This window comes from Rhinolophus sinicus, chromosome 13, assembly GCF_057876585.1.
Source record: "Rhinolophus sinicus isolate RSI-liver-muscle chromosome 13, RSI-T2T, whole genome shotgun sequence".
Lineage (NCBI taxonomy): Eukaryota > Metazoa > Chordata > Mammalia > Chiroptera > Rhinolophidae > Rhinolophus > Rhinolophus sinicus.
The window spans coordinates 15,512,925-15,538,872 of NC_142513.1; the positions used below are offsets into that span (position 1 = coordinate 15,512,925).

General features: G+C 40.0%; 1 protein-coding gene across 1 annotated transcript in view; it reads right to left on the reverse strand.

Annotated features, from left to right (window-relative positions):
* TOP1 (DNA topoisomerase I) overlaps positions 1-25,948 on the reverse strand; it is an 80,808-nt gene that overhangs the window by 4,401 nt on the left and 50,459 nt on the right. Inside the window, exons 9-18 of the mRNA XM_019749059.2 lie at positions 21,998-22,113; positions 18,341-18,462; positions 17,286-17,408; positions 15,447-15,634; positions 15,047-15,191; positions 5,327-5,470; positions 4,350-4,535; positions 3,238-3,306; positions 2,595-2,709; positions 1,309-1,436 (exon numbers count right to left, since the gene is read on the reverse strand). Coding sequence (XP_019604618.1) covers positions 1,309-1,436; positions 2,595-2,709; positions 3,238-3,306; positions 4,350-4,535; positions 5,327-5,470; positions 15,047-15,191; positions 15,447-15,634; positions 17,286-17,408; positions 18,341-18,462; positions 21,998-22,113 — 1,336 coding nt within the window. The remainder of the gene's footprint in view (positions 1-1,308; positions 1,437-2,594; positions 2,710-3,237; positions 3,307-4,349; positions 4,536-5,326; positions 5,471-15,046; positions 15,192-15,446; positions 15,635-17,285; positions 17,409-18,340; positions 18,463-21,997; positions 22,114-25,948) is intronic.

Sequence of the window (25,948 nt, forward strand, 5' to 3'; positions counted from 1 at the left end):
GCCCTTCAGGAAAGCCAGCTGGCATCTGTAGCATGAACCATAGGTTGTGTGTATTTTTTTACCGATATTCTACTCCTGGGTATTTATTTTGAAGAAATTTCAACAGAACAAAATTTCAACATGGGCCCAAACATGTGTACGCAGCCTTACTCTACAGCAGTTTTTAAACTCCAGTTGTCCAAGGATAGAATTCTGTGAATGTGGGTGGGAAAGAATCACATCTGTAGTTTCATTAACCTCTAGTTGAAATTTATCATTTCTTCTTCAATTATGAATGTGGGCAACAAACCACAGCAATGCCAGCAGTACCTCTGATTTTATCACCAACAGAGAGTGCAGGTATTTTCATATCTTAATTGTTGCAGAAATCTTGAAGTATTATTTATATTTATTACTACCTTGAAATTTACAGAGGTTATTAGACCCACCTTCAGATCTTACTTAGTAGGTAAATAAGGAAAGCATATTTATTACTAGATCAGACTTTAAAATGTATTTGCTAAGTATATTTGACGATAATTGCTTTCCTTTGTAACGCTGTGTGTCTGTGCTGTAATGAAGTATCTGCAAATCCTCATTGTGGGTTTAGTACATTAAAATGGACTGGTTCCATAGCCATTGCTCCCACAAAAATGGCTCATCCTCAAATGTTAAGTGCCTGGTGGCTTAGAAGCTCAGTACCAGGCAGAGTCAGAGGGAGGAGAGGCACATGAAGAGCGGCAGCATCGACTTGTTTGCACGTCAGTCTCTCCCTCGAGGGCAGCAACTCCAGCACACAGCCAGTATCCAACAGATGTTTGAATGAAGAGCTATATGAAAATATGATTTGTGTGGAATGTGTAAAAATAAAAACAGCTGTGCTAAGATTTGGGGGAAATAAGTATCATTGTTTCCTCATCTTTTCAATTTGGAACAATCTAATTTGGAAATAGTTGTATTTGTGGGCTGTGGCTGTATCCATTTTCCTCACGTATAATAAGGACAACAACTGGAAATATTCAAGGAGGGTACATCAAATCAGCTGTTCAAAATGGCAAGTGGCCAATGTAGAACCTCAGTCCACAGAATGAAGACCACCTAAACAATGGGTACCTGATATTCAGTATCTTGATCAGGGAGAACCACTATCATAGTTCCGTTTCTTTATCTTTCCCATAGACCTTTCTTCCAGAACAGACCCGGAACTGGCCTTCTGATATCCCAGCTCAGAAGGCTGGATTATAAACAGCCTCTCGTCTTCAGAGTATCTGCCCACAGCAGACATGGCTCCCTTCATTCTGCTAACCCCACCACCCAGATCCAAGATACCTTAGATTGCAAATTCATCATGGACTTCTCAAAAGTTTTTGGTGGTGCCCTCTGATGGTTACAAAGGATTGCAACAGCTCGGTTGGCACGGTTATAAGATAGGATCTTTGCCGGGATGTTCTCATCCGCTGTAAAAAAGGAAACATGACAGTGAAAAAGTCCGGTTGTGGAACAAGAGACAACACACAATGTATCTACCCCAGTCCTTCCTCCTCAGGATTTTACTGGCCCTCATCTCACTCCGATGATCAACGCAAGTCTGCCAAGCCATAAGTTCAAAATCTGAGTCAAGTGATCTGCTTGCTGCAGTACCCACACAGCTACCCACATGACGAAGCCCGAAGAAAATAGGAACTGGGACAGAAGAAGCCTGCAGCGGAGGGTATGACAAAGGGACTGTAAGTTCTACATTTTAAAACCACAAGACAGCATATTTCTTAAAAAGAAAAAGTGTTGACCAAGTAATTTTTTCACTTGTGTCATTCTCTCTCTCTTTTTTTTAAAAGACATTATTCCTTTAGTTGAACAACCTCTACACACAAAATAGACAGTTTAAGATTTTTGAATAGAAAGGATTTAGGTCTCAAAAGGTTTTACGAGTCTGCTACATGTTTTCTGGTAACATTTAACTGAGCCTTTTAAGACCCATGATGGCTGCGGCCAGACGGAAAGGCACTTGCGTCACTTTATCTCACCCTAAAACACTGACCCCTAACATACCCATCTTTGGCTTTTCTGGCTCATATTATAAAGCCATTTGACCTATTTATAGAGAACAGTGGGAATTTAGCAGTGACTGGACTCCAAGAAAAAAAGCTTTTCGATCTTGGTGATATCTTTGCAGCTAGTTTTTAGGAGAATACTACCTCTGAAGGGGGGAAAAAGGACAGAAACCTCAAAGAAAGGATTTGCTGCGGTATTTTTTAGTATCCATGACAACCTTACTCTCTCCAATTTAACAGAACATCACAGCACTATGTCTTCATTCTATGAGCTTTTAAATAACAGACATATAAAACACAAAATGCAGGCATTTTCAGAACAGAGAGACAGCCTCTGTCAGCATTCTCTAAATCAAATCTAGAAGCTGGGGTAGGAATGGGGGAAACAGCACCGATCTTACGTCTATACAAACTAAGCCTTAGCTCTCTATTATAGGTATGGAGGGAAGAAGTTTCCAGTCACAATGTTAAGGAGAAAAAGTGGAACAGACCTAGGACTAAGCTGAGCAAGGACATCGGACAGCATCAGTAGGCTGTGACCCTGGCTGGCCAAGCAGTACTTACGGGCTGTGAGTTCTTTTAGCTGCTGTTGTAACGTGATGGAGGCATTGTATGTACGGAACACCTTGGCTGTCAAACCTTCCATGAGATCCTGAAGATGCTTATTTAAAATAGCAGTCTGGAGGAGACAAAGCAACAGAGAGGATGTTGGGACTTAGGTAAAAGCCACACCGCCCTGCCCTCTCTGGCAAGCTCTAGGACATGTATGCCAGTGCGATCACAACCCTGCCAAGTTTTACTGCTCTGCCAGAGGGAAGTTAGGAAAAGAGGGAAGACAATTCCAGGATATAAGGTTGCATGATACCTCCTTAAGAAGTACTTCAATCTTTAAGCAGGCCAATAAAGCAAATTTGTCCTTCCCTGTTAAAATCTTCCCTGAGCTATCCAGGTCTCCAGCAGAGGTGGCTGGCATCCAGCCAGGGGAAGGCTCTGCAGGAGCCAGGGGAGGATAAAAGGCAGGGTCTGTCTACCCCGTCTCAGGGCTTTGGCCACGGATTCACTGTGTGCCCCGAGGGAGGAAGAGTGTACAGGACGCCATGGGACAGGCTGAAGGGAGAGCCCAAGCACCCTCAGGCAAACCTCTCCTTGAGCAGCCGTGAGGCTCTGGCGGGGCCCCTCTCCCACCCAGTGCCGTTTGCCTACTCACGTTGAGTCTGTCAAAAAGATCATCCTCAGGCTGCTTATTCTCCATAAATAGTTGTAAGTTCTTAAAAACCTAAAAGAAATAGGCAGAGCCTGATTTTACTATTTTTAAAACCTTTATTGTGGAAATACTTGCAACTATAAAAAAGCTGCGTGTGCGCGCGTACGTGTACACACACACACACACACACACACACACACACAAAACACAAAGCAGGAGACACGTGTATCCTTTACCCAGATTCCCGTACCATTAAGATTTTACCTCATTTACCGTTTGTGCAGTGTGTGTGTCTGCACACTGCTCTCTACTAAGTGTGTGTGTGTGTGTGTGTGCACAGAATTGTTCTGAACCATTTGTGGGTACTTACATAGGATAGAGATATTCCGTTACATACACATGGTTCTTACTGGCTTCATAAATTTACATCAGTACCTACCTTTATCTAATCTACTGTCCATATTCCAATTTTGTCAGTTGACCTACTGATGCTGTTTACCTCGCCAGTATGGAATCAATCCTTAAGTGTTTCATTCAACTGTCAGGTCTCTTTAGCTTCGTTTAATCTGGAGCATTTCCACAGTCAGAAAAGCCTAGGTACTGATTAAACATCAGACTGCTGAAGGGTTGGGATACTGGGGTCCCTTGGTTCAAGCCCAGTCCTTTGGGGTGGGGGGGCACCATGGAGCTGCAACAGTCTCTGCAGCTACAGGCTCAGAGACCTGAGGGCCAAACAGCTACCTTTTCGCTTTATCAGCTGAGGTTGAGCAAAGCTACAAAGTAACAAATTACACGACCAGGGGATACAGAAATGTGGTCAAATCATTAAAACAATGCAGGTTAAATCTTATGTTGTGAGGGCCAACCTCTCCACAGCATACTATGTTGAATCTATTGCTATTGGGAAACGGCCCACCATTCCAGGAAGGGCGCACCAGGGTGGGGGGTGAGGGTAGGGACTAAAAGGAGGTACACAGGACACCAAACAATACCTCTCCCCTCTCTTTCAAGTCATTTATTTTCCCTAGTGCCACACAGAGCACACAAAAAGCACGCAACACATGCTTGCTGAATGAATGAATGAATGAATGAAAAAACAGGCCCCATTAACTTACTCGTTTCTCCACAGGGACTTTGTTATAGTATCTGATGGAGTCCTTCCCAAGGAAGTCAAACTCGACCACGTATTCCTGGCCGTCCAGCTCTGGGTGCAGGTTGATGTGCTCCACGCGAAGCGAGCAGCAGCCCACGGTGTCCGCTGTTTCTCCTTCCTCCTTCTCGTTGCCTGCTCTCAGAGCAAGCTGTGCAGGGAGGGCAGAGAGAGACAAGGAGGAGCATGAAGAAACTTGAACCTCATAGGATCTCCAGGAAACCCAACTCTCTTTGGGGACGGAGCATTAGTCTGCAAGGCCTGGGCATTCTGGACTCTGCATTGTTGCTTCTTCCCTATCCCATGAAGTATGGAGAGTCAAGGGGATACTAAACTTCCCTATAAATCCATGTTTCTCTTTACTCTGCCCTCTTACATGGGGATGGAAGAGAGGAAGAACATTTTTAAAACACAAACCAGCAACTGAAGGGGTGTTTCTAGTCTGGGCAATCAGACTCAAAAGGCTTGTCTCTTAATTTTGCTAAATTTTTGAGACAATTCAAAATTTGTGCTAATATATGAGCAATGTAATATTGGTGGGGAAAAAAAAAGAAATCTTTTTCTTCTAAAGCATACAGGTACTGAGGAACTAATCTCCAGAGCACTCTTTCAAACTGTAGTTAGGATACTTTAGCGGATTATTTTCCCAATTTATTTAAGGGTCATAATCATCTCTTTTAGAAATAAGAATGGCATAGTATTTCCGGCACATTCAGATTCCTGCAGACCCTCCTATCAGGCAGACTGTGTTCGGACAGCAGCAGACACTGAATGCCTCTGTCGCCACGTCTACTGTCCTTACTGGGACAGAGACTGGATGAACAGGACCACGAATGCTGCTTGTCACTGCTTCTCCAGTACTTAGCATGGGGCCTGGAGGTGTAAACCCCCACATCTCTGTTAAGCTGAACACATTAGGTGATGAGACAGGAAGACACGTACCTTGTCGATGAAGTACAGGGCTACAGCTCTCTGCCGGACTTTCATCTCTTTAGACTTCCAGTCTTCTCGATATTGGTTCCGGATCTTGTCCACACATTTCTTCAGCCTCCGAGCAGTCTCGTATTTCTGCCAGTCTTTCTCACCCTGCAACGACCCAACCCCAACGGTGGACTGCTTAGAGATGGTGGGGTAAAGATAGACTTTGAATATCCAAGTTTAGAGCTTAGAACCAAAGAGAAGGAACTTGAGCTTAAGGAAGATAGAAAGAGTACTGAAGAGAAATTTCAGGGCATTTAATTTGATGAGAACTCATGCTGTCCCGTTTCCACTGTCTAATTGCTAAGAAAGCCTCTGGCTTTCATTCTGTAAAATGTTTATGTTGTTGGGAAAAGCCCACATGGCATGTCCCCAAAACTGACTTCTGTCAACACAAAAGCTATGAACATCCCCAGCCCAGCTCTACTGCTGAATCTGTGACCCAACACTCTTCTGCCAGGATTGAATTTCATTAAATTTAAGACAACCATTTACAGATTGATGGAAGGAACTGTCAAGGAAGCAGAACCAAAAATGACAACATATAATTACAAAGGAACACAATGACTTCCAGGAACAGCTGTAATTATTCACCAGTTTCTAACTTCTGCATTTAAAAGTATTCTTGGTTAGATGGAGGGAAACACTGTTACTGGGAAGTTTTTTTTTTTTTAAACATTAGAGCTTTGAGTGGAAGGTTTAAAAATTCATTTGAAAGCCAATTAAAGGTTTTTTAAAAGGTGTGAAAAAGACTGAATGTAACCAACAGTGATGGAAGATTTCTGCTAGCAAGGACTGATAATAAGTGAAAAAGGTAAAGAAGGGAAAAAATCCAAAAAAATATACGAGGACCAGGGATATTATTACAAGGCCTACAACAGACTATATGACATGAACACCAGGATGGAATTTAAGAACCCAAGAATCACTCACTGCTCTTAATTCCCCCACCCTGCAACAAAAGAGATGGGTAGTGATTTCTACCCACATATGCCTGGATCCCGCCTATGACAGGGACACATGGTCCTCGAGGCATTAAGAACTGTGGCAAGATAAGTGGCCTTCTGAGCATGCGGGAGTGTGGGGTACATGGGGTAAGAAATGTCTTCTACTTGTAACAAACACTCAGAAATGAAGCTTACCCGGCATGCTAAGGAGTCATCGGCACTCTCCCACAGCTGTGTGTGGACGAGCTGTACTACTTGTTTGGCTACAAAACAAGAGGTTCAGTAACTACGTGTTGTTGTGGGTGGGTGATTTAGTAGCTGGTGATACAGAAGAAATATCTAAGTTCTATTTCCTGACAATGGGAAGCTGAAAATTTATTAGTGATTTTTCTAAGTACATTTTGACATTTACAACAGTGAATAAGAAAAGATGTGATACATACAAGTTGTCCTCATGTACAAGTTAGTAGTAATAAATCTCCATGGCAACGGTTCTTATTTACACAGAGACAGAGATGAGAAGAGAGAGAAAGGGATAGTGAGAGGGAGGGGGGGAGGGGGGCACGGAGGGGAGGCAGGGAGGAGGGCAGGGAAAAGGGCAGGGAGAGAGCAAGGACACGAAAGGCTTGTCTCTAACAGTACAGTCTCCAGCTCAAGACTGGGCTCTCCCTTCTCTAAGGCATGTGGGCCTACCGAAGCTTGACTCTGACTCTTCAAAGTCCTATAGAATTCTATTTCCTCAGTCCGTTAGTCATGCCACTGAAACAAGGTTTAGAAAACTCAACAAATAATTCATTCACAGATATCACAAAGACCAACTTTTCTTCACAGGCTGGCTGGGCTCCTGGCACAAGGATCCAGGATTCTCTCAAATAAGGACACAGAGATGGGGGTGGGGTGGGTGCAGAAGCCACCTTGTCTCGGTCCAGCAGGGGAGGGCTGGCCTCCAGGAAGTATGCTTATCCCTGCGCCTTCAGTTTCCCTGAACAGAATCCACAGCGTAAAATGCACTTGAACAAGCTTTCTCAGACTACTTCTAGAAAATAAAATATCCATTTGGGTCTTCCAGGCAAGGTCTTCATCAAAAGCATCTCAGTAAAACAAGGCGTCCACTATAGGGGGGCTGCATTTTAACCCTTGTCCTCTTCCCCTACTCAGTCAACCCTCTGTAATGGTAAGAATCTAATTTGATTAGTTACATACAACATTCTTTGGGTGACTTTTTTTTTTTAATCAGTAGACCCAAGGTATTTTCTCTTTTTCTAATATACCTGCTTATCCATTAGGCAAGTAGGTAAGTGGGGTCAGGCTCTGGATTCAGGATAGCAAAGTGGGAGGTGAGCTAATCCTGTTCCCTAATCCCTCCCCAGAACTCAGTATTGGCCAGTGGCTCTTAGTGGCTCTTTACTTCTCACTTAGCTGATGACCCCTATATGAAGCTGCCATTGTGTAGAACACTAAAGAGGCAGTGAATGGCATTCTAAACTCCAAACATGTATCACTTAAACACAAGATGCAACAAACTGGCCATGTTTATACCATGTTTAAAGAGAAAATTCAACCAGCTTTTTATACGTGCCCATTAAAAAATATATACGTTGGGGCTAAAAAATATATATGTTGGTTCGATTCCCACATGGGCCAGTGGGCTCTCAACCACAAGGTTGCCGGTTCGACTCCCGCAAGGGATGGTGGGCTGAGCGCCCTGCAACTAGCAACGGCAACTGGCCCTGAAGCTGAGCTGTGCCCCCCACAACTAAGACTGAAAGGACAACCTGACTTGGAAAAAACGTCCTGGAAGTACACACTGTTCCCCAATAAAGTCCTGTTCCCCTTCCCCAATAAAAATCTTTTAAAAAAACCCCAAAACATATATATATATATACATACATACATATATATATACATACATATATATATATACACATACATATGTCTTTTTGTGATTGATTTGTAGAGAATTTATAGTCTTTTTATGAAAATCCTTTTTCAGATACTAAGTTGTGTTACTTTCTTCCAGTACTTTCCATTCACCTTTTATTCTGAATAAGTCTTTAAAAGTTTTTGTTATACATATTTAAGTGTACAGTTTGATCAGTTTTGATCCACTACACCCACCCATCAAGACAGAGAATATTTTTGTCATTCCAGAAGTTCCCTCATGCCCCGTCCCAGTTAATCACCAACTAAGCAACTACTGATCCTTTCATCTGATTGCTATCATCCTAGTTTAGTTTTGCCTAATCTAGAATATTATATAAATGGTATCATACAGTATAGGCTGTTATGTGTGGCTTCTCAACATGTTTTAAAGATTCATCTGTGTTGTTGCATTTATCAGTAGTTCCCTCTTTTTAACTGCTGATATATAAGGTATATTCTACGATTATCTCTAATGTGTTTGGCTATACCATAATGTGGTTATCTGTATGTTGATGGACCCCTGGTGGATGTTTTCGGTCTGGACTCTCAGGAATATAGTACTGCTATTAACATTCTTGTACAAGTATGTTTATGGACATATGTTTTCACTTCATTCGGGACAAAAATACCTAGAATTGGAATTAGTATCTCACTGTGGTTTACTTAGGCATTCCACTGATAATCAGTTATGCGGAACACTCTTTCATGTGTTTATTTATTGGCCATTCCTCTAGCTTCTTTTGTCAAGCATCTATTTAAGTCTTTTGTTCTTTTTTATGGGGATGTTTGTCTTTTTATTATTGAGTTATAAGAATTCTTTGTATATTCTGGATACAAGTCTTCTGTCAGATGGATAAACATGTTGCAAAAATTTTCTCCCAATCTGCAACTTGAATACTTATTTGTTTTTAACAGTGTCTTTTGTTGAATCTAAGTTTTTACTTTTAATGAAGTCCACTTTATCAATTGTTTCTTTAATCATTAGTGTTTATTTTGTGTCCTAAGGTCGTACAGATATTCTACTCTGATATTATCTAGAAGCTTTAATATTTCAGTTCTTACATTTGAAAATTTAGAATTTTATACTAAGAAATCAGGTTCAAAATATAGTTTTAAAGAAATAAGCATATGTCTTATTTTGTTTTTCTAATAAAACTCACCAAAATCAGAGCTTCCCAAGACTACAAAGTTTCATACAGACATTTTCCTTCAATCCAGCCATCTAATCCCCAGATGGTTACATTTCAAAGGTTATAGACATATACATCTTTGAGACCCCAGAGCATTACAGGTTCTAAAGAGAAAAGGCAGCAAAGTTTATCTGGCATTAAGAATATTTTAATAGGTTTGAAGATAATGTGATGTCAACATTGATTCTAAAGTTTGCTGTACTTAATCTGAAAGTAAAATCATGACGATAAATTTTGGTTGTAAAGTTAAGACTGGTCTAAAGAACCTTACCTTTACTAGTGGCTAGTTTCCCAGGTTACGAGACTACATAATGCTTCCCCAGCTGGCAGTGCCCTAGACTTAGCAGTGAGTCCCTACAAGCAGTCCTTTTGTAATCTCCTAGATCCATGGTTTATCTGGGGTAAGAGAGCTTTGTTTAACTACAGGATCCAGAACGCTGACTGTCATTCCCCTGCTATTTCAGATTCTGTGGGCACCAGGTACAAAGTAGAAGAGGAAGGGAATGGAAACACTTGCAAAAAGATGTCTGTATAATGGAAATCCTGGGAGGAAAAGCAGAACAAACTAGGATGAGCACAGAAAGATGTACACGAGTTCAGGGCAATATTTTCAGTACCTGGAACAAATGTTACTATGGCTCTCAAAAGCCCTAATCCTTTCAATGACCTGTGAGGCTGGAAACAGTATAACCCTGGCTATGACTCCTAGTAGGCTAATCCAAGTTTCCAGAAAGGGGCAAAAACAGAGGACATCAAAGGGAACCCACACTTCAGCTGTGCTCTTTTTTTTTTACCTTTGCTCAAATTTTCTAAATTGTCAAAAATCTATTAAGTCACACGCTTGAGCTTAATATCTTGACAGAGCAGACAGAGATGGAGCAGAATGGTACAATACTACATGGGGAAAGTGAATGAGTAAAATATACATACAAGACCAAACAAAGAACCCCAGAACAGGAGAAATCTCTAGGGGCTGAGCAGAAAGATGTAGAACCAAGCCCCATGATGGCAGCCTCCCCTAAGGTGGACCTACGTCTACCAAGAAATAAAATCACCAATCGCCACCCATCACACTCTCATATAAAAACTTAATTTTATAGACTTTTGGGTCAGATCAGGTCAGTGAAATCATGCTTTGATCATCCATAGCAAGGAAAGTGTTCCATGCAACAAGGGAGCTCTGAACCCAGGGGCTGTGTTAGCTTGAGCTGACATAGGCTAGAAGACGCGCTCTGAGGCAGGAGGAATGAGCAGAGAAGTGGAGAGAAAGGGGGAGGAAAAGGGGATGATAAGTAGACAAAACCCCCCTCAAAAAGATTATAACAAATAGAGGAAAATGGCTTAGAAAAACTGCCCAAACAATAATTAGTACACGAAGTCATTTCAGGAAACATTTTAAAGAACAATCTGACAAAGTGAAAGGTGTATAAAGAGAAAAAAATAAAACATCCACTAAAAAAGACAAGAAATTATAAACCAATAGAAATAAAATGAAATAAAATCAGGTATATAAGATAAAAATTAGACATCCTGAAAATAAAAAAATAACTGAAATAAACTGAAAGAAGTTACAGATGGGATAAACTTTAAATTGGATATAATTAAAAAAATGAATTAGTGAATTGGAAATGAGCCCTACTACAGAACTGCCCCCAAATGAAGACCAGACCTAAAGAGATAAAGAATATGAAAATATAGTTAAAAAAAACACATGTATAGATTGAAAAGCTCCAACATTCATCTAATAGGACTCTATAAGAAGCAAATGAAAGGAATGGCTTAGCAGCTGTGGAAGAAATAAAGGCTGGGAGATTTTCAGAATAAAAATACATTAGTCCTGAGACTGAAAGTCTAGTCTGAGTATCTATAAAACTATATTTATACTTAGAAATAGCATAAATGCATAATAAAGATGCATCCTTTATTTAATAAAAGACAGATCATAAGGATGAAAATAAAGAAATTTTCAGGTAAACAAAGGGAGAATTTGCCACCTATGGATCCTCACTAAAGAAACAGTAACAGATGTATTTCAACAAGAAAAGTAAATCCAGTGGGGAAGTATTGAGTACAGAAATTAATGAAATATCTAACTGTCCCAACTGTTGATTGGAGAGAGAGTTAAGGTTTAATGTAAATGAAGTTAAGATTGTCTTCATTTATAGTTAATTATCTATATAGAAACCCCAAAAAACACTGACACTTTTAGAATGAGTTCAGCAATGTTGTCAGATATAAGAGCAGTATTCAAAAATCAACAGCGTTACAACTCCAGTAATAACCAACAGAAATGTAATAAAAAAAAATATAGTTCAACAGCACTAAAAACTGTAAGGTCTCTAAGAAAAAAAGGTTTTTAAAATGTGTAAAACCTCTATGGAGAAAATTACAAAACAATACTGGAGGAAATATTCAAAGACATGAATTAATGGAGAGGTATAACACGTTCATGGACTGGAAAAACAATAAGATAATGAAATAATATTAGTATTTTCCCCCTATTAATCTACAAATTCAATGCAATTCTAATAAAAATCTCAAGTCTTCATTGGAACTCGACAAATTTATCTAAAAATGAATACAAAACAGCACAGAGCTAAGAATAGCCAAGACAGTGTTGAAGAATGAGATGAAGGAAACTTGTTCTACTGAATAGTAAAATTTTACAAAGCTACAGTAGTTAAGATAGTATCTTACTGATGAAGAAACAGATAAGCAGACCAATAGGACAGAGAGTCCAGAAACAGTCTGACACATATATAGAAATCTGATTTATGAGAGAGGGGGTAATACAACTAAATACTTCTGGGACAACTGGTTATTCATTTGGAAAAAACATATTAGATCTCAACCTCATATCATACACAAGAATACATTCTAGTGGATCAAAGGTCAAAATTTAAAAAGGAAAACTTCAGAAGTGTTGGCAAGGATGTGGAAAATGAACTTGTACTCCCTGTCGGGGGGACTGGATGGTGGTGGTATAAACTAGTTCAAATACTTTAGAGAACAATTCGGAAATATAAAGAATCTTTGAGGGAAATTTTCATCCATATACACACAGAAAATGTGTTTATTCCAGCACTGTTTATAATAGCAAAAGATTATAAATGACCTTAAATGTCTCCTGACAAGAGGATAATTTTTTATATAATAGAACTCCATATCGCAAACAAAAATGGATAAATTAGAAGTGTATGTCGAGATAATAAACTCTCAAAACCAAAGCTGGGTGAAATAAATACATGGCAGTATGATCTCAATAACATACCTCATTTAAAATTAAACCCTGTAAAACAATACCACATGTTGTTTATGCACACATAAATATGCTGTAAAAATACAAACACACACACGAGAATGAAAACATTAAGTTCATTATAGTAATCTCCAGGGAAGGAGATGAATGGTACACAGCGGGGCTTCAACTGTGTTTACATTAGAATAGTTTTTACGCAACGAAAGAGGTGAATAGGACATTATGTTAAGGTCTGACACATTCAGATGGTGGGTGTGAGTATTCGTTATATTATTATCTCTTCTTGTGTATTAGAAGCATTTTATTGAAAATAAAACCCCTAATGCTCGTCCCTATTTTTATCCAAAAAGAGCACACTGCTTCTGCTGGCAGTACAGTTAAAAACTATTCAAAGCACCGTCAAACTCCAACCTCTGAAGATCTCACTCTTCTGCTGAGTGGGAAATAGCCGAGGAGGATTGGCAGAAAGCTGAAGAAATCACATTTCTTTTTCCCTCAACAGTACCACTTGCCAAGCTTTTAACCATCTTCACGACTCTTAGGATCCCAAACCAGCTGACTAGTGTCAGCCATTCTGTCCTGGGCATAAGTTTCTAGGCAGGGCCTACATCTGGGTGATTGGTAGGTTCACTGCCATAACCATCATCCAGAAAACTGCACAAATCCCTGTGGCGCACAGGAGCTATCTGGGTATTGTGCACGATAAATGGAGTGAGTATGTGTCTGCCCCTGAGGTACTCCACCTGGCTTTTCTAACAAGAACCACTACCCCCAGCGACTCTCCTACAACCAGCTCTAAGCCTGCCTGTGAGCAAACACAGAATACCTCACTTGCAATCTGTTCACCTCTCTCCATCCCCACTGCCACCATCCTGTTTAGGCATCACCACTTCTTGCCCGGAGTATTACAACAGCCTCCAACTGGTCCTCCAACTTCTTGTTTGTGTCCAACCCAGTCTCCACAGAGCGGCAGTCAGAAGGATCAATATGTCACAGGTTTCTCAAACACAAATCTGGTATTAAGCCCCTTCTCACCCTTGAAAACCCAGTGGCTTCCTATTGGATTGAGGATAACACAAAAAAAATTTTCGGAAGCTTCTAAAGATGTGGCCTGCTCCCTATCTAGCCTCCCCTGAATTTCCTTCATATAGTTGTTCCTGATCTCTATCTGTTGGAAATAACTGCTCTATTTATCTAAAGCATTTGGCATTTTTCTTTCTTCTATTTAATAAAACTGAATTCTTACTCGATTTTCCCACCAGCCCACAAATTCTTTGAGGGCTAAAACTATTGTTTATTCACCTTTGCAGCCTACAACTTTGCCGTATTTCAGAAGGGGAATGTGACATGTTTCTTTAAATGACTTGACTTCTGCTCTCCATGAGGGTTCTCTTTCTGATTCTATTACTCTGAACTAGGAAAAGTGACATTTTCGAATTGAAGAAAACATAGATATTTTTCTCATCAGAACACAGAACTATAGGCTAGAAAATGTGCACTTTATTCTCAATAAGACATATAACCTTTTGAGCTATGGCTTTCGTATCTTAACAAATGTTTAATAACTTATAAACCAAGATTACAAAGGTCTTTAGTCCCAGTCCCTTGAATGTAAACACTCACTAACTCCTTGACTGTTTTCTTGTGGAACCCGTCTCTCTCTTTAGGCTGCTGTTCACATTTCCATAGTATAGCTCAGGGAGGAAGTCCGTGGGACTCTCCCAAGCAGGGTATGCATAGCAGACTAACGAGAACTGACTGCCCTTCCAAAACAGTTTTCCCATTTCAGTAATAGTATCAGTAACTAACAATACAGGGGGAATACAACAGTTGATAGTGTGCTTTCACATACATTATCCCACTTGTTCCTGATGGAATCTACTCAGATGAAACCTTAGAAAGCCAGAAGTATGTAAGACTCTAGATCTTACAACTTCTTTCTGGATTCACAGCAATTATTATTGCCTTCCTCGTAGCCAGGAGAAGTGAGGAAGAGAAAGGGTGCTGCAGAAGCCAATATGCATTTACCACATTCTGACCACTGGAAGTGAAGCGATGTGAAGGCAGAGACTGCATCTGTCCTGTTTACCTACACAGTGCCTAGCACCATGTACACACTGTGCCAGGCACATATCAGGATTCCAGCAAATGTTTGTGAATAAATGAATAACATTGCAATGTAATACAGAAAACGGATACCTCTGAGAGAGGTCACCAGATAATGCTAACCATGAAAGTACTTGCCTTCTTTTTTGGGGGAGGGTTTTTAATTTGTCAAAGTTGATTCTAGAGGCCAAAATATCACATTTCAACAAAAAGAGACTACCAGTCCCACTAACTGGTGCCGCTTTTAGCTACCCCTTACCTTGATTCGTGAACTGGGGTTCAACATGATGTATTTAATGGAACCTTGGATGTTCTCTGTCCAAGAAACTAGCCAAGTAACCTTGTTATCATGTCGGACCTCTTTCCATTTATGTCCTGGAGGAGGAGAAGGAACCTTGGCATCTCTGTGGAAATAGCAAAGCAGGAGGGCAGTCAAATCAGGAGGAGAGAGGCACAATTTCACCTTTCATGACCTGAAGTGGATAAATCTACAGAGCATTTATAAGTTTCCTCCTCACCGGTCAATACATAAAAAGCACTTGGAGATCTATACATGGAAATACTGTACTGCCCCCTAAACAGTGGGAGATGTCCCCAACTACTGAGAACCACGGAAGCCCCGCGATCCATTTCCGGCCCCAAGGGTGCCCTGCGCTCACTTGCTGCAGTTGATGATTATGTCCTCGGGCAGGATCCGTCGCTTCAGCATGCCCATCTTGGGGTGGTTGCCACGGCCCCGGAAAAGCCCTGGAGGTTCTATCTTGAAGTTGGCAATCCTCTCTTTGTGGTTATCCATAATACAGAAGCCATATTCTTTCAGTAATTTTTCATTCTCCTCTTTGATTTTCTGGAAAACAGCAAAGAAGTACTCAGAATGGATTCAAATGGCTGTTCTCTACTCAGATACTGTTATCTCTTATGTGATAATAGGTCAAGGTAAAGTCTAAAAGGTACTAAGAAATGAATTCAAATAAGGGAAAACCTCTAACAGAGTTTTCAAACTTGAATACAATAAAATTCCCCCAAAGATCTATCTGTAAGGATTAACTATAAATTCAAAACTGATTCTCTCATCTTTAAGGATATACGTTTATGAATATGTTACCTAGGTATTTTTAAATGTAACTTTAAAAATCAACACCATTTTTGTTCAGTGTGTCAACATGGGGGTGGGGAAGAGCCTCTGACAGGGCCTCATTCTCTAATAGGTTCCAACATTTAGCTGAACAGCATTTCACATGGGTTTTCAAACTCAAACAAACCTGTTATGGATTCTTTCCTAGGTATATAGGTACATACACCATGCATTCTGTGACCCTTGTTCCGAAAAGGCAGGGGAAAGGATCTGGAGCCTCGTTACCCTCTGCAGCCACTTCATTCATATTATACTCAGCAGCTCAGTTTAAGTCCTGCTGCCTTGTGGGTAGAAACAGGTTCAGAACTTGCTGGCAGCAGGTGTCCCTGGCTGGGCTCTGACAAGGGGATACTTAAGAAACCTCCCTATCTTTGGATCATTACTCCAAGAACAAAGCTTCAAAGTGGTTTTTAAGTTTAAAAACACCCCCGAAATAAATAATAAACCAAATTTCACTAATTTGGAATAGTGAGAAAAAACACTAAGCTGAGACTGAAAAATCTGATGCAGTTATCATTCTTATAGTAATTCACAAATTTTAAACTAAAGGTCAGATAGGCACAATCAAACAATGACTTACATAAACACAGTGGCCTAAAAATATGCAAGTCTTATAACATGCTGAAACTACAGGGCTTTGAAGTGCAAAGAATTTCTTAAATTCCTTAACACTTGGACCTCCAATTTGGAAAAAAACGAAACTCCAGCCTGGATTCCTCCAGATCAGGGGTTGGGAAACTTTTTCTAGACAGAAAATACTTTAGGCTCGAGGGCCACCTGGTCTCTGTTGCGACTACTCAGCTCTGCCACTGTCGCACGAAGGCAGCCATAGATAACATGTGCACAAGTAGATGTGGCTGTGTTCCAATAAAAGCATTTTTACCAAACAGGATACCTATCGTTTGCCTCCCAGTACTCTAGAAGAAAATGACATCCCAGCTGGATACTGGACATATCCTTCAGGAATGACGATGGCCAAGGCTGGAAGGTGGATACGAATGACCCTGGCTAGATTCCAGTGTCACACAGGTCAAAGAACAGGGTGGCACACGGCCTTATTATTTTATCTGTTATAAATATCCAGGAACCAGAGTGGGGTAGGTATTTGAGTTACTGACTGGTTTTCAAGTAAGTAGAGCACCAGGGTTCTTATATTGAGCCATTAAACAAACTGCTTGTTCACAATTTTAAGCCTACATAAAACACTGAAGAAAATGTAGATTTTACTAGGTTGAGACTCCTAAATCTTTAGCAGAGAGCCATGTAAAATGACTAAAGTCAAAGGTGTGTCATAAGAACCAAAAAGAAACTTGGATGGACTAATCACTATTCCAAAATCCTCCAGAGGTTTAAAAAATGGTACCAGTTTTTCTTCCTTGCTCATCTGTTTCCGAGCTTCCGCCTGGGCTTTGAAATACTGGCTCATCTGGGTAAAATCACATTTGCTAAGGTTGGTGATAACATTCTTCTCTTCATTAGTCATTTCCTAGTCAAAAGAAAAAAGGGGGATAGAAGAAGAAAGTAAATACACTAATTAAGCCCCCAGATTTCCTTGCAATGACAGCAAAGCAGCATTTTTTCAGTCAAAGGTGTCTGGACAGGTAGTCAATCTAAATTAGTGAGTTTTGAAAAAAAGAAATAATTTTATTACTTTGTTCTATTATACGTTACGTTTTTGACAGAAAAATGTTTAAAATGATTTATCATTTAAAAAGGTAACTCTTACATAGTGTCTTGGATTCCTCAGCACACTGCCGCAATCCCCCAGGCATCTGGATACCACAGTTGGCGAAACATGACCACATGCCATTTGTTTCAGTAATGAGAAAAATAGTCCCATACTCATTCTCTCTCATTCTCTCACTGTCCCTGCCCTAGTCACTTATTAAATCTTATTCCAGAACTATTCAGAATATAAACTTCAGCTCAGCCTCTGTCCACATTATTCAATTGAGGATCATGAGATTGTTTAAAATCACAATATAGATATAGAATACATGGTTTTAAGAACAGAAAGTACCTAAAGCAAATAATCAAGAATCAAGAGGGACTGGGAGGGACATCACTTTAGATCTCCCTTGGCAACAGCAGACACAGGGTGGCCCTGCAGACACAAACTTTCTCTTGCTCAACTGGAGCTGAGGGTTTCCGTTTGGCCTCATCTGATAAAGTCCCTGCTGCAGCCATGTGACAGCTGGGAGGGAAGAAACGTAAGCATTCTTGTTGGCTAAAAACCTTATGTAATATAGTAAATGAGCAAAAAAAAAAAAAAAAAATAATGACTTTTATTACAATAAAATTAATAAAACTCAAATTTTATGTTAGGGAATTTTTTGTCAAATTATAGCTTATTAATTAGTAGTTGATCAATATTTCTGCAAGGTGCTAGGATATCAATACATGCGCTACATACAATACCTTTCTCCAGTCTTTAAAGAAATTTTTCCTAAATATTTCCTTAGTAGTATATTCATGATCGAGCATTTTTGCAAAGAACGTAGCTACTTCTTCTGCTTTGGGGCTCAGCTTCATGACTTTACCTAGAAGAAAAAATTGTTCCAGAAAATGAGATGTAGTGTTCATGTCCTGAGTATAAATACTGAGCTCTGGAGAAATCTGCTTTAATAATGGTACCTTCCCAAGATATACAAAGGTCTGGTCACACATGGCAACAACAACAACAAAGACAATACTCTGATTTATAGCTACTTGTATAAATGCTCCTTCTCTTTAGCAGATATTTACCTGGGTCATTCTCTGGAGACTATGCCAGTAAATTGTTCCCAGGTGCCTGCTCAGGACAGGGATGAGCTGGGGGAGGCCCAGTCACTCTTCCTTTTCCTTTCAGCAAGCAGGGTCCTTTACACCTCTTCAATGGTTTTTAAAAATCAAATTCTCACAGGGACTCCTGCCACTGCTAAGCTAAGCAGCTTCTGTTCAAGAAGGGGAGGAAAGGATAGGGCAGGGAGTGGAAGAAAGGAATTGTGGGGAAAAGAAATAGGCATCTTTCTTCTTTCGAGTTAGGTGGGTGGAATATGAATAAAAAAAATATATATCCATAGCAGGCAAGCCCAGATATCCCATATGAAAAGTCTAAATAAGACCTTCCTCTAGAATCTTGCCACTCAAGGACCAGCAGGATTGGCACCACGTGGGCGCCGGTGAGAAATGCAGCATCTCAGGCCCCGCCCCAGTGCTACGGAATCAGTGGGTACATTTTAACAAGGCCCCCAAGTAGCCTACGTGCACACTCGAGTTTGAGACGCACTGTCCTGGAATACAAGCATTAGCCCCTTTCAGGAAAAACGGACTCGTCTAGAGCACAAAGGATGACTGATGCCCCCATTTACGTGTTTAGTAAAAGCCCTTCTAACAGAATTATGATGTCACACAGTGTAAAGTAAATCTGAATGGGGCCTAAGGGTTTTGTGTCCCTTAAGTAGTTGATAAAGCAATAAAAGACAAGTACTTGGGAATTTAATTTACTTTTCAAATGGAGTACTTTTGAAAGTACTTTTAAGGGCAATTTCCATTTTTTTCTTAAAACTTTACAACACCACCTGGAACTAATTCATGGCATAATAATTTGGCTATACTTAAAATGAAGTTAAATACTATTCTACTACCTTACTGTTATTACATAGGTACTGATAATTCACCAAAGACTTTCACGTTTACTATAGAAAACTATAACTTAACCAGAAACCCATTCATTTGCAAACTCAGAAGATATCTCCTCTCATGATGGTTGGGAGGTTATCATCCCTGATTACAGGGATGCAGGGAATTGAAACACAAAAATGAAACTCACGGTAGGCAAAAAGAACCTGCTTGGAATCCGTAACTTAAAAGGCCAGTAGGTGGCGCTCCTTCCCCCTCTCAACCTCCCAAGCTACAGACACGGGAATAGGCAGGCTTTCAAGGGTTTCCTGCACTTCGGAATGTCCCCATTCAGATCTGAACCAGAGTTGCCAGTATAGTTGTAACATGCTTACAATATAAAGGAAAACATTAAGTCACTAGAATGAAATAAAATAAATGGCAAGAAAGAATGTACACTGTTCTCAGGTCTGTTTGGTATACACTAAACAGGTTTTCGTTTTTTTTAATGGAGACTCTGGGCAATTTGAATTCTGTCCCAACACTGGAAGCAATTTTGAAACTTCCTACTTTAGACGAGCTGTCAAAGATGAAACCCCAGCTCCCAGCAGCAGTGGAGGGACGAGGACTTGCTGGTTCCTGGCAATGGTAGCACTTTGGTGGAAAAGGCCGAGCTCCAGGAAGAAGAAACTGCTGAGTCAGAGCTGAAAACTGGACCTTCTTAGAAGCAATTCACTGCTTCCGCCAGCTCATGCCCCACTTTCCTGGCAGGTTCTAAAGGAGTCTGAGAATTCACTTCCCTAGAGAGTAGGCAGGACTTACAGTAGTATCAATTTGGACTAATAAGACGAATACAACTTCTTGACTTACTGCAGAGTGGGAGTTTACATACAAAGGAAAGAAATTCCAGAGAAAAGACCATCAGAAAATATACCAGAGCCCGGGAGCTGGGGCTCTATGATGGAGGACTGGGGAAGAAGGGGAAAGGGACCATGGCAAGCAGTGATGACTGTTCAGGCTTTGGCTTCCCATCTTGAAAAGTAAGAGAACCCCAAAGAGTAGGGAATCTAGCTTTCCATCAAATCACTTTGAACCTCAAAGTGAAGCTTTACCAGTTGAGCTTTCTAAAGCTCTTGGTAAGCCCAGATTAGGGCTACAGAATACTGCACTTTAAGGACTCTTTTTCAAGGTCCTACGCTCTTTCTTTTCACTGAAGTGTTGACTGTGAGTCACGTTTAAGAGTCTCCAGGAATGACCCATTGTGAAGGCTAACAGTAGAACTGTCCTGTGGTCTCTGGTGAACACAGGTCAGAATGTTTCTTTTGAGGCGAGCATGTGTCACTGAGGCTACAGGGTCCTGCCAGACTGCAAACACCATGAGATCAGAGATCAGTCAATACTGACCACTGCTGGGTCTTGGTGTCTGAAGACAGACACACTGAACAAACATAGTTTTAAAAAACAAATTCCAGTTTGCCAAGTTCGACACATCCCTTGCTTGTACAACTCAGCCTTTCAGTATAAGCTACCACGTTGACCTTTGCTTGTACGACCCAGCCTTTCAGTATAAACTACCACGCTGACCTATAAGCATCCATGGCCTTGAGGTCATTGCTGGTAGACAAAGATGCAGAACTCTTGAGTGTTCATCACTGATGCTTTTCAGCAGTTCACCTGCTGAGTGTTTCTCAAAGTATGGTTCAGAAGCACCCAACACTACTCCACTCCTATTAAATGGGCCCAGATCCACCTGGGAAATCTTAAGCACATAAAGGTTTGAGGAACAATATACTCTAGCCATTTCTGGATAGAACTCTGGGAATGAGGGAAATCAGTTGATCATTACCATCTCCCAAGGACAGAAATACCAGTAATAGTTAACGGACAATTCTGAGGGTTCTAAGAGAAGTAGGCAGGGCATATCTTTAGAGCGGCTCATCAGACCTGACTGCACATACAGCAAAGGCATAATGTTCTGCTATGTAGAGTGAGTGACAGACACCTACCAGCCCTACCCAGCGGTGGATGGCAGACTAATCCTCAACCAAATACTCGTACTGTTTCTAGTGATGAGAGTTTGTCAGTTTGCATTGTATCGCTAAAATAAAACACTACCATTCAAGTATGGTTTTTCTAAGAATTCCTGCAAAGAATAACTCTTTAGAAATGAAGTTCAGATGAAAACATTTAGCTTGTAAGACCAAGTGCTGTGAGCTATGTGCTCACAGGACCTTTTTGAGACCATGTAGATAAAACATTAACAGCCCCTTTCTCATGGCACTTTTTCAGCACCAAATGGGCCTTTAAGAGTTAAATAAATACCTGATGACCCTCCCCCCCAACCACATGATGATAATAAAACAAAATGAAATAAACAGAAAAGATTATACAGCATAAGATCCTTCCTCACTTTCTATTCCTAAATAGAAACACTCTTTTCTTGGCCAAGAACTGGACAACCTTGGAACAACTCACCATCATAGTAAAACTTGACACTCTCTGGAAGAGGCTCATACGGTGGAGCAAACACAGGACCCTTATGTTCTAGGAATTTCCACTTGATGCCTTCAGGATAGCGCTCTTCTTCCCACCTTTCAAAGACAAGGTACAACCTCATTTAGTGGTCACTTCACCTGATGCAGAGATTATCTATCATCTATTAAATGCCAAAATTATCATATGCTCAACTGACCGGTGGGTGCTCTGGAATGACTCTGAGTCCCACATTCAAGGCCTGAATCAAAATAACCAGTGTCTTTCACTTTGAAAAAGCCAACACTCACAACAAATAAGATGGAATGGAGGAAAATACATGTCAACAGTTCAGTTCAAATACACTGGATACATAAGGTCATTACTCAAGGAACTCGGCAACAAGTGAGGACATGGAAATGGAAACAGTTGTTTCACCACAATGGTATAACAGTAAACCACAATGGAATACATGACAGAGGTATTGTTTATGAGGCTGATACATAAGAAAAGTCCTCCTGGAAATGGAGATGCCCGGTGAAGGTATAGGGGAAACAACCCTATGAGAAAGTACATAATGGAACAGAAGACTGGGAAATAATAGTTCAGTTGGGTTATACTGAGCTCAAGGTATTTGTGGGTTGTCTAGAGCTATCTAGCAGACACTGATAAGTGAATGTAAAGCTCAGTGCAAACAGCTTTTAAAAAACCTTTTTGTTTAAAACAATGATCAAACATAGAGCCATATACCCATCACCTATGTACAACTATTGTTAATGTTATGTTAAATTTCCTATTTTTTGCTGAGCCATTTCAAAGTAAATTGCAGTGTAAATAAATGTTTCAGTAAACATATCTATAAAAATAAGCATAAGCATATTTTCTCACATAACAATATTATCATATGTAACAAAAGAATTCCCTAGTACCATTTTAAAACCCTGACCATATTACAAACTTCCCAATTGTATCCAAAATGTACTTTGTAGAGTAGGATCCAGTTAAGGACCACGCACTGCAATTGGTTGATATGTCTCAGTCTTCCGTTCTCCAGAATTATACAGACCTCTTACCACTACCTTCATTTTAAGAGTCAGCCAGTTGTCATACAAAGAGAATATTTAAAAACTTCACCGATTTTAATCTTTACTATTTCTACCTTAAAATAAAAAGCCCTACAGTTCTACAGAATCATTTTGAAGACCAATTATGTACACTCTATTACTTCCCATTATCTTCCAACTCCAATATTTTAAACAAAGTTCAGAAATATCAAATAAAATTACATACTATAAAACCAACTCAGCATATGTACTCAAATGATTTTTGACAAGGGCACCAAGACCACTCAATGGAGAAAAGGACAGTCTTTTCAGCAAATGGTGTTGGGAAAATTGGATATTCACAAGCAAAAAGATTGAAATTGGCTTATCTTACGTTATATACAAAAATAAACTCAAAATGTATCAAAGACCCAAAGTAAGAGCTAAAACTATAAAATTCTTAGAAGAAAACATAGGGCAAAAGCTTCATAACCCTGGATTTAGCAATGATTTCTTAGATGACACCAAAAGCATAGGCAATGAGAGAAAACTTAGATAAATTGGATTATAAAATTTAAAACTATGCATCAAAGGACACAATCAACAGTGAAAAAGCATCCCATGAACTAAGAGAAATTTGCAAAGCATATGTTTGATAAAGGGTTAAGATCTGGACCATATAAACTACTCGACAGCAACAAAAAACCCAATTGAAAAATAGGCAAAGGACTTGGATAGACATTTCTCCAAAGATATACAAACGGCCAATAAGCATCTTAAAAAAATGCTCAACATCACCAATCATTAGGAAAATATAAGTGAAAGCCACAAGATACCACTCACACCCATTAGAATGGCTGTTATTAAAAACAAAACGGAAACCAGAAAGAACAACTGCTGAGGAGGAATGTGGACAATATGAAACTCTTGTGCTCTGCTGGTGGGAATGTAAACGGGTGCAGCTGTATGGAAACTGCATGACGGGTGCTCAAAACTTAAACACAGAATTACCATATGATCTAGCAATTTCACTCCTAGGAATATACTCAAAAGAATTGAAAGCAAGTATTCAAATACTTGTACAAGAACGTTGACAGCAGAACTATTCACAATTGCCAAAAGGTGGAAACAACCTAAGTCTCCATCAACAGATGAACGGACAAACAAAATGTGGTCTATACATACAACTGATTATTATTCAGCCTTATAAAGGAAAGAAATTCTGATACATGCTACAACATGGATGAATCTTGAGGACATTTTCTTGCTAACCCAGTTACAAAAGGACAGATATTGATGATTCCAGTTCCATGAGGCACCTAAAGTAGGCAAACTCACAGAGACTAAATAGAACAGTGGTTACCTAGAGCTAGGGGAAAGGGGAATGAGGGCGAGTTCCTGTTGGAGCTTCAGTTTTGTAAGATGAAGAGAGTTCTAGAGATGGATGGTGGTGGTTCTGGCTGTACGGTAATGTGAATATACTTAATACTTAATGGTTATGATCGTAAATTTTGCTATTTTACCACAACTAAACATAATTTAAAAAAATAAACCTCAAAGTCAAGATTTAATGCAATCTTGGACCTGGAAGAACCTTAAAGATCCTCTATAACCAACCTACCACTTGACAGATCTAATACTGGCAGGATCTCCCAACTAGATGTTGGCATAAGGCCTGGATGCAGGCACCCACCCAAGTCCCCGAGTCTATTATTACTCTCCAAATCAGAGAAAATATGTACATATGCATGTATGCATGTGAGAGCAACTGCAAGAAATCCATCTATAGCAATCACAGCGTAACGGTGAGGGGACTTGTGCCCTTCTTCTCAACTCCAGTGTTTTTAAATTAAGACTCCAAACTGTTTTTAATAATTCCTTCTATTCCAACATGTTCACCTGAGGACTCACAGTGAACTTCTTTACCATTTAAGCAAATTAAGAGACTGAGTGAATCACTCAACCCTAAACCTCAGTTTAAACAGAAAGATAGAACACACCCTCCAAAAGGCTGGCTGGTATCACTGGATCAGCTACCACCATTGTACACGTCTCTGAGAGCAGTGCTGCCCTTTCAGTCTCCATCAGTGGTTCACCAACAGAATTAAGAAAAACACGTATTTCAACATCAAAATGACTTCTCTACAGCAGGCTTGACTGACTTACTAATTCGAGTAAGGTATCAATTTGACAATAAAATGTGCTTGACAAGGGGAAGGTAGAAGAATGCTAGAAATGTGTGTAAAAAGGATATATCCATGTGCTCTTTGAAATTAAGCTCCCTTGCAGTTAACAAATACCTCACAGTATACTGTAAAATGCATATTTAATTTTTTAAATTTCAGAAATCAAGGTCATATATGCTACAGCTTTCTGGAAGTTAATCTCTTGAGTCAAGGACAGTTTCTCTGGTTTGAGGAGAATGTCTACCTATATTCCTTAAATTTCTTATCACTATTACTGATTGTATTCATGAGTCCTGGTTTTTCAACACTAATTCCTTACATTATAATCCTAACGCCTTACAGCATTTTACCTGTGCCAAAGGAGACTCCATTTAAAAGTCATACCTAAGACCAGCAACAAACTCCCTCGATTCTACATCTTTTTGTGCAGAATCATCTGTTTAGAATAAACATGGGACTTATGCTCCAACAGGTCAGCCCTGAAACAATGGTGTACTTAACTCAAGGCAGAGCTGAAACCCTATACAGCTATAGTGGGTAACAGTTAAAATACGGGATCTGGGTTAAATAGGTTTTCACGGAACTGAGTCTGAGCATATTGCAGCCACTTGTAACACTGATTCTATGGGGAAAACGTGATACAGTAAAGACACTCAGAGGGATCTGGACCATTTTCCCATCTCCACAATAACCAGAGAGGGAGATATGGATCCAAGTTTGTTTTT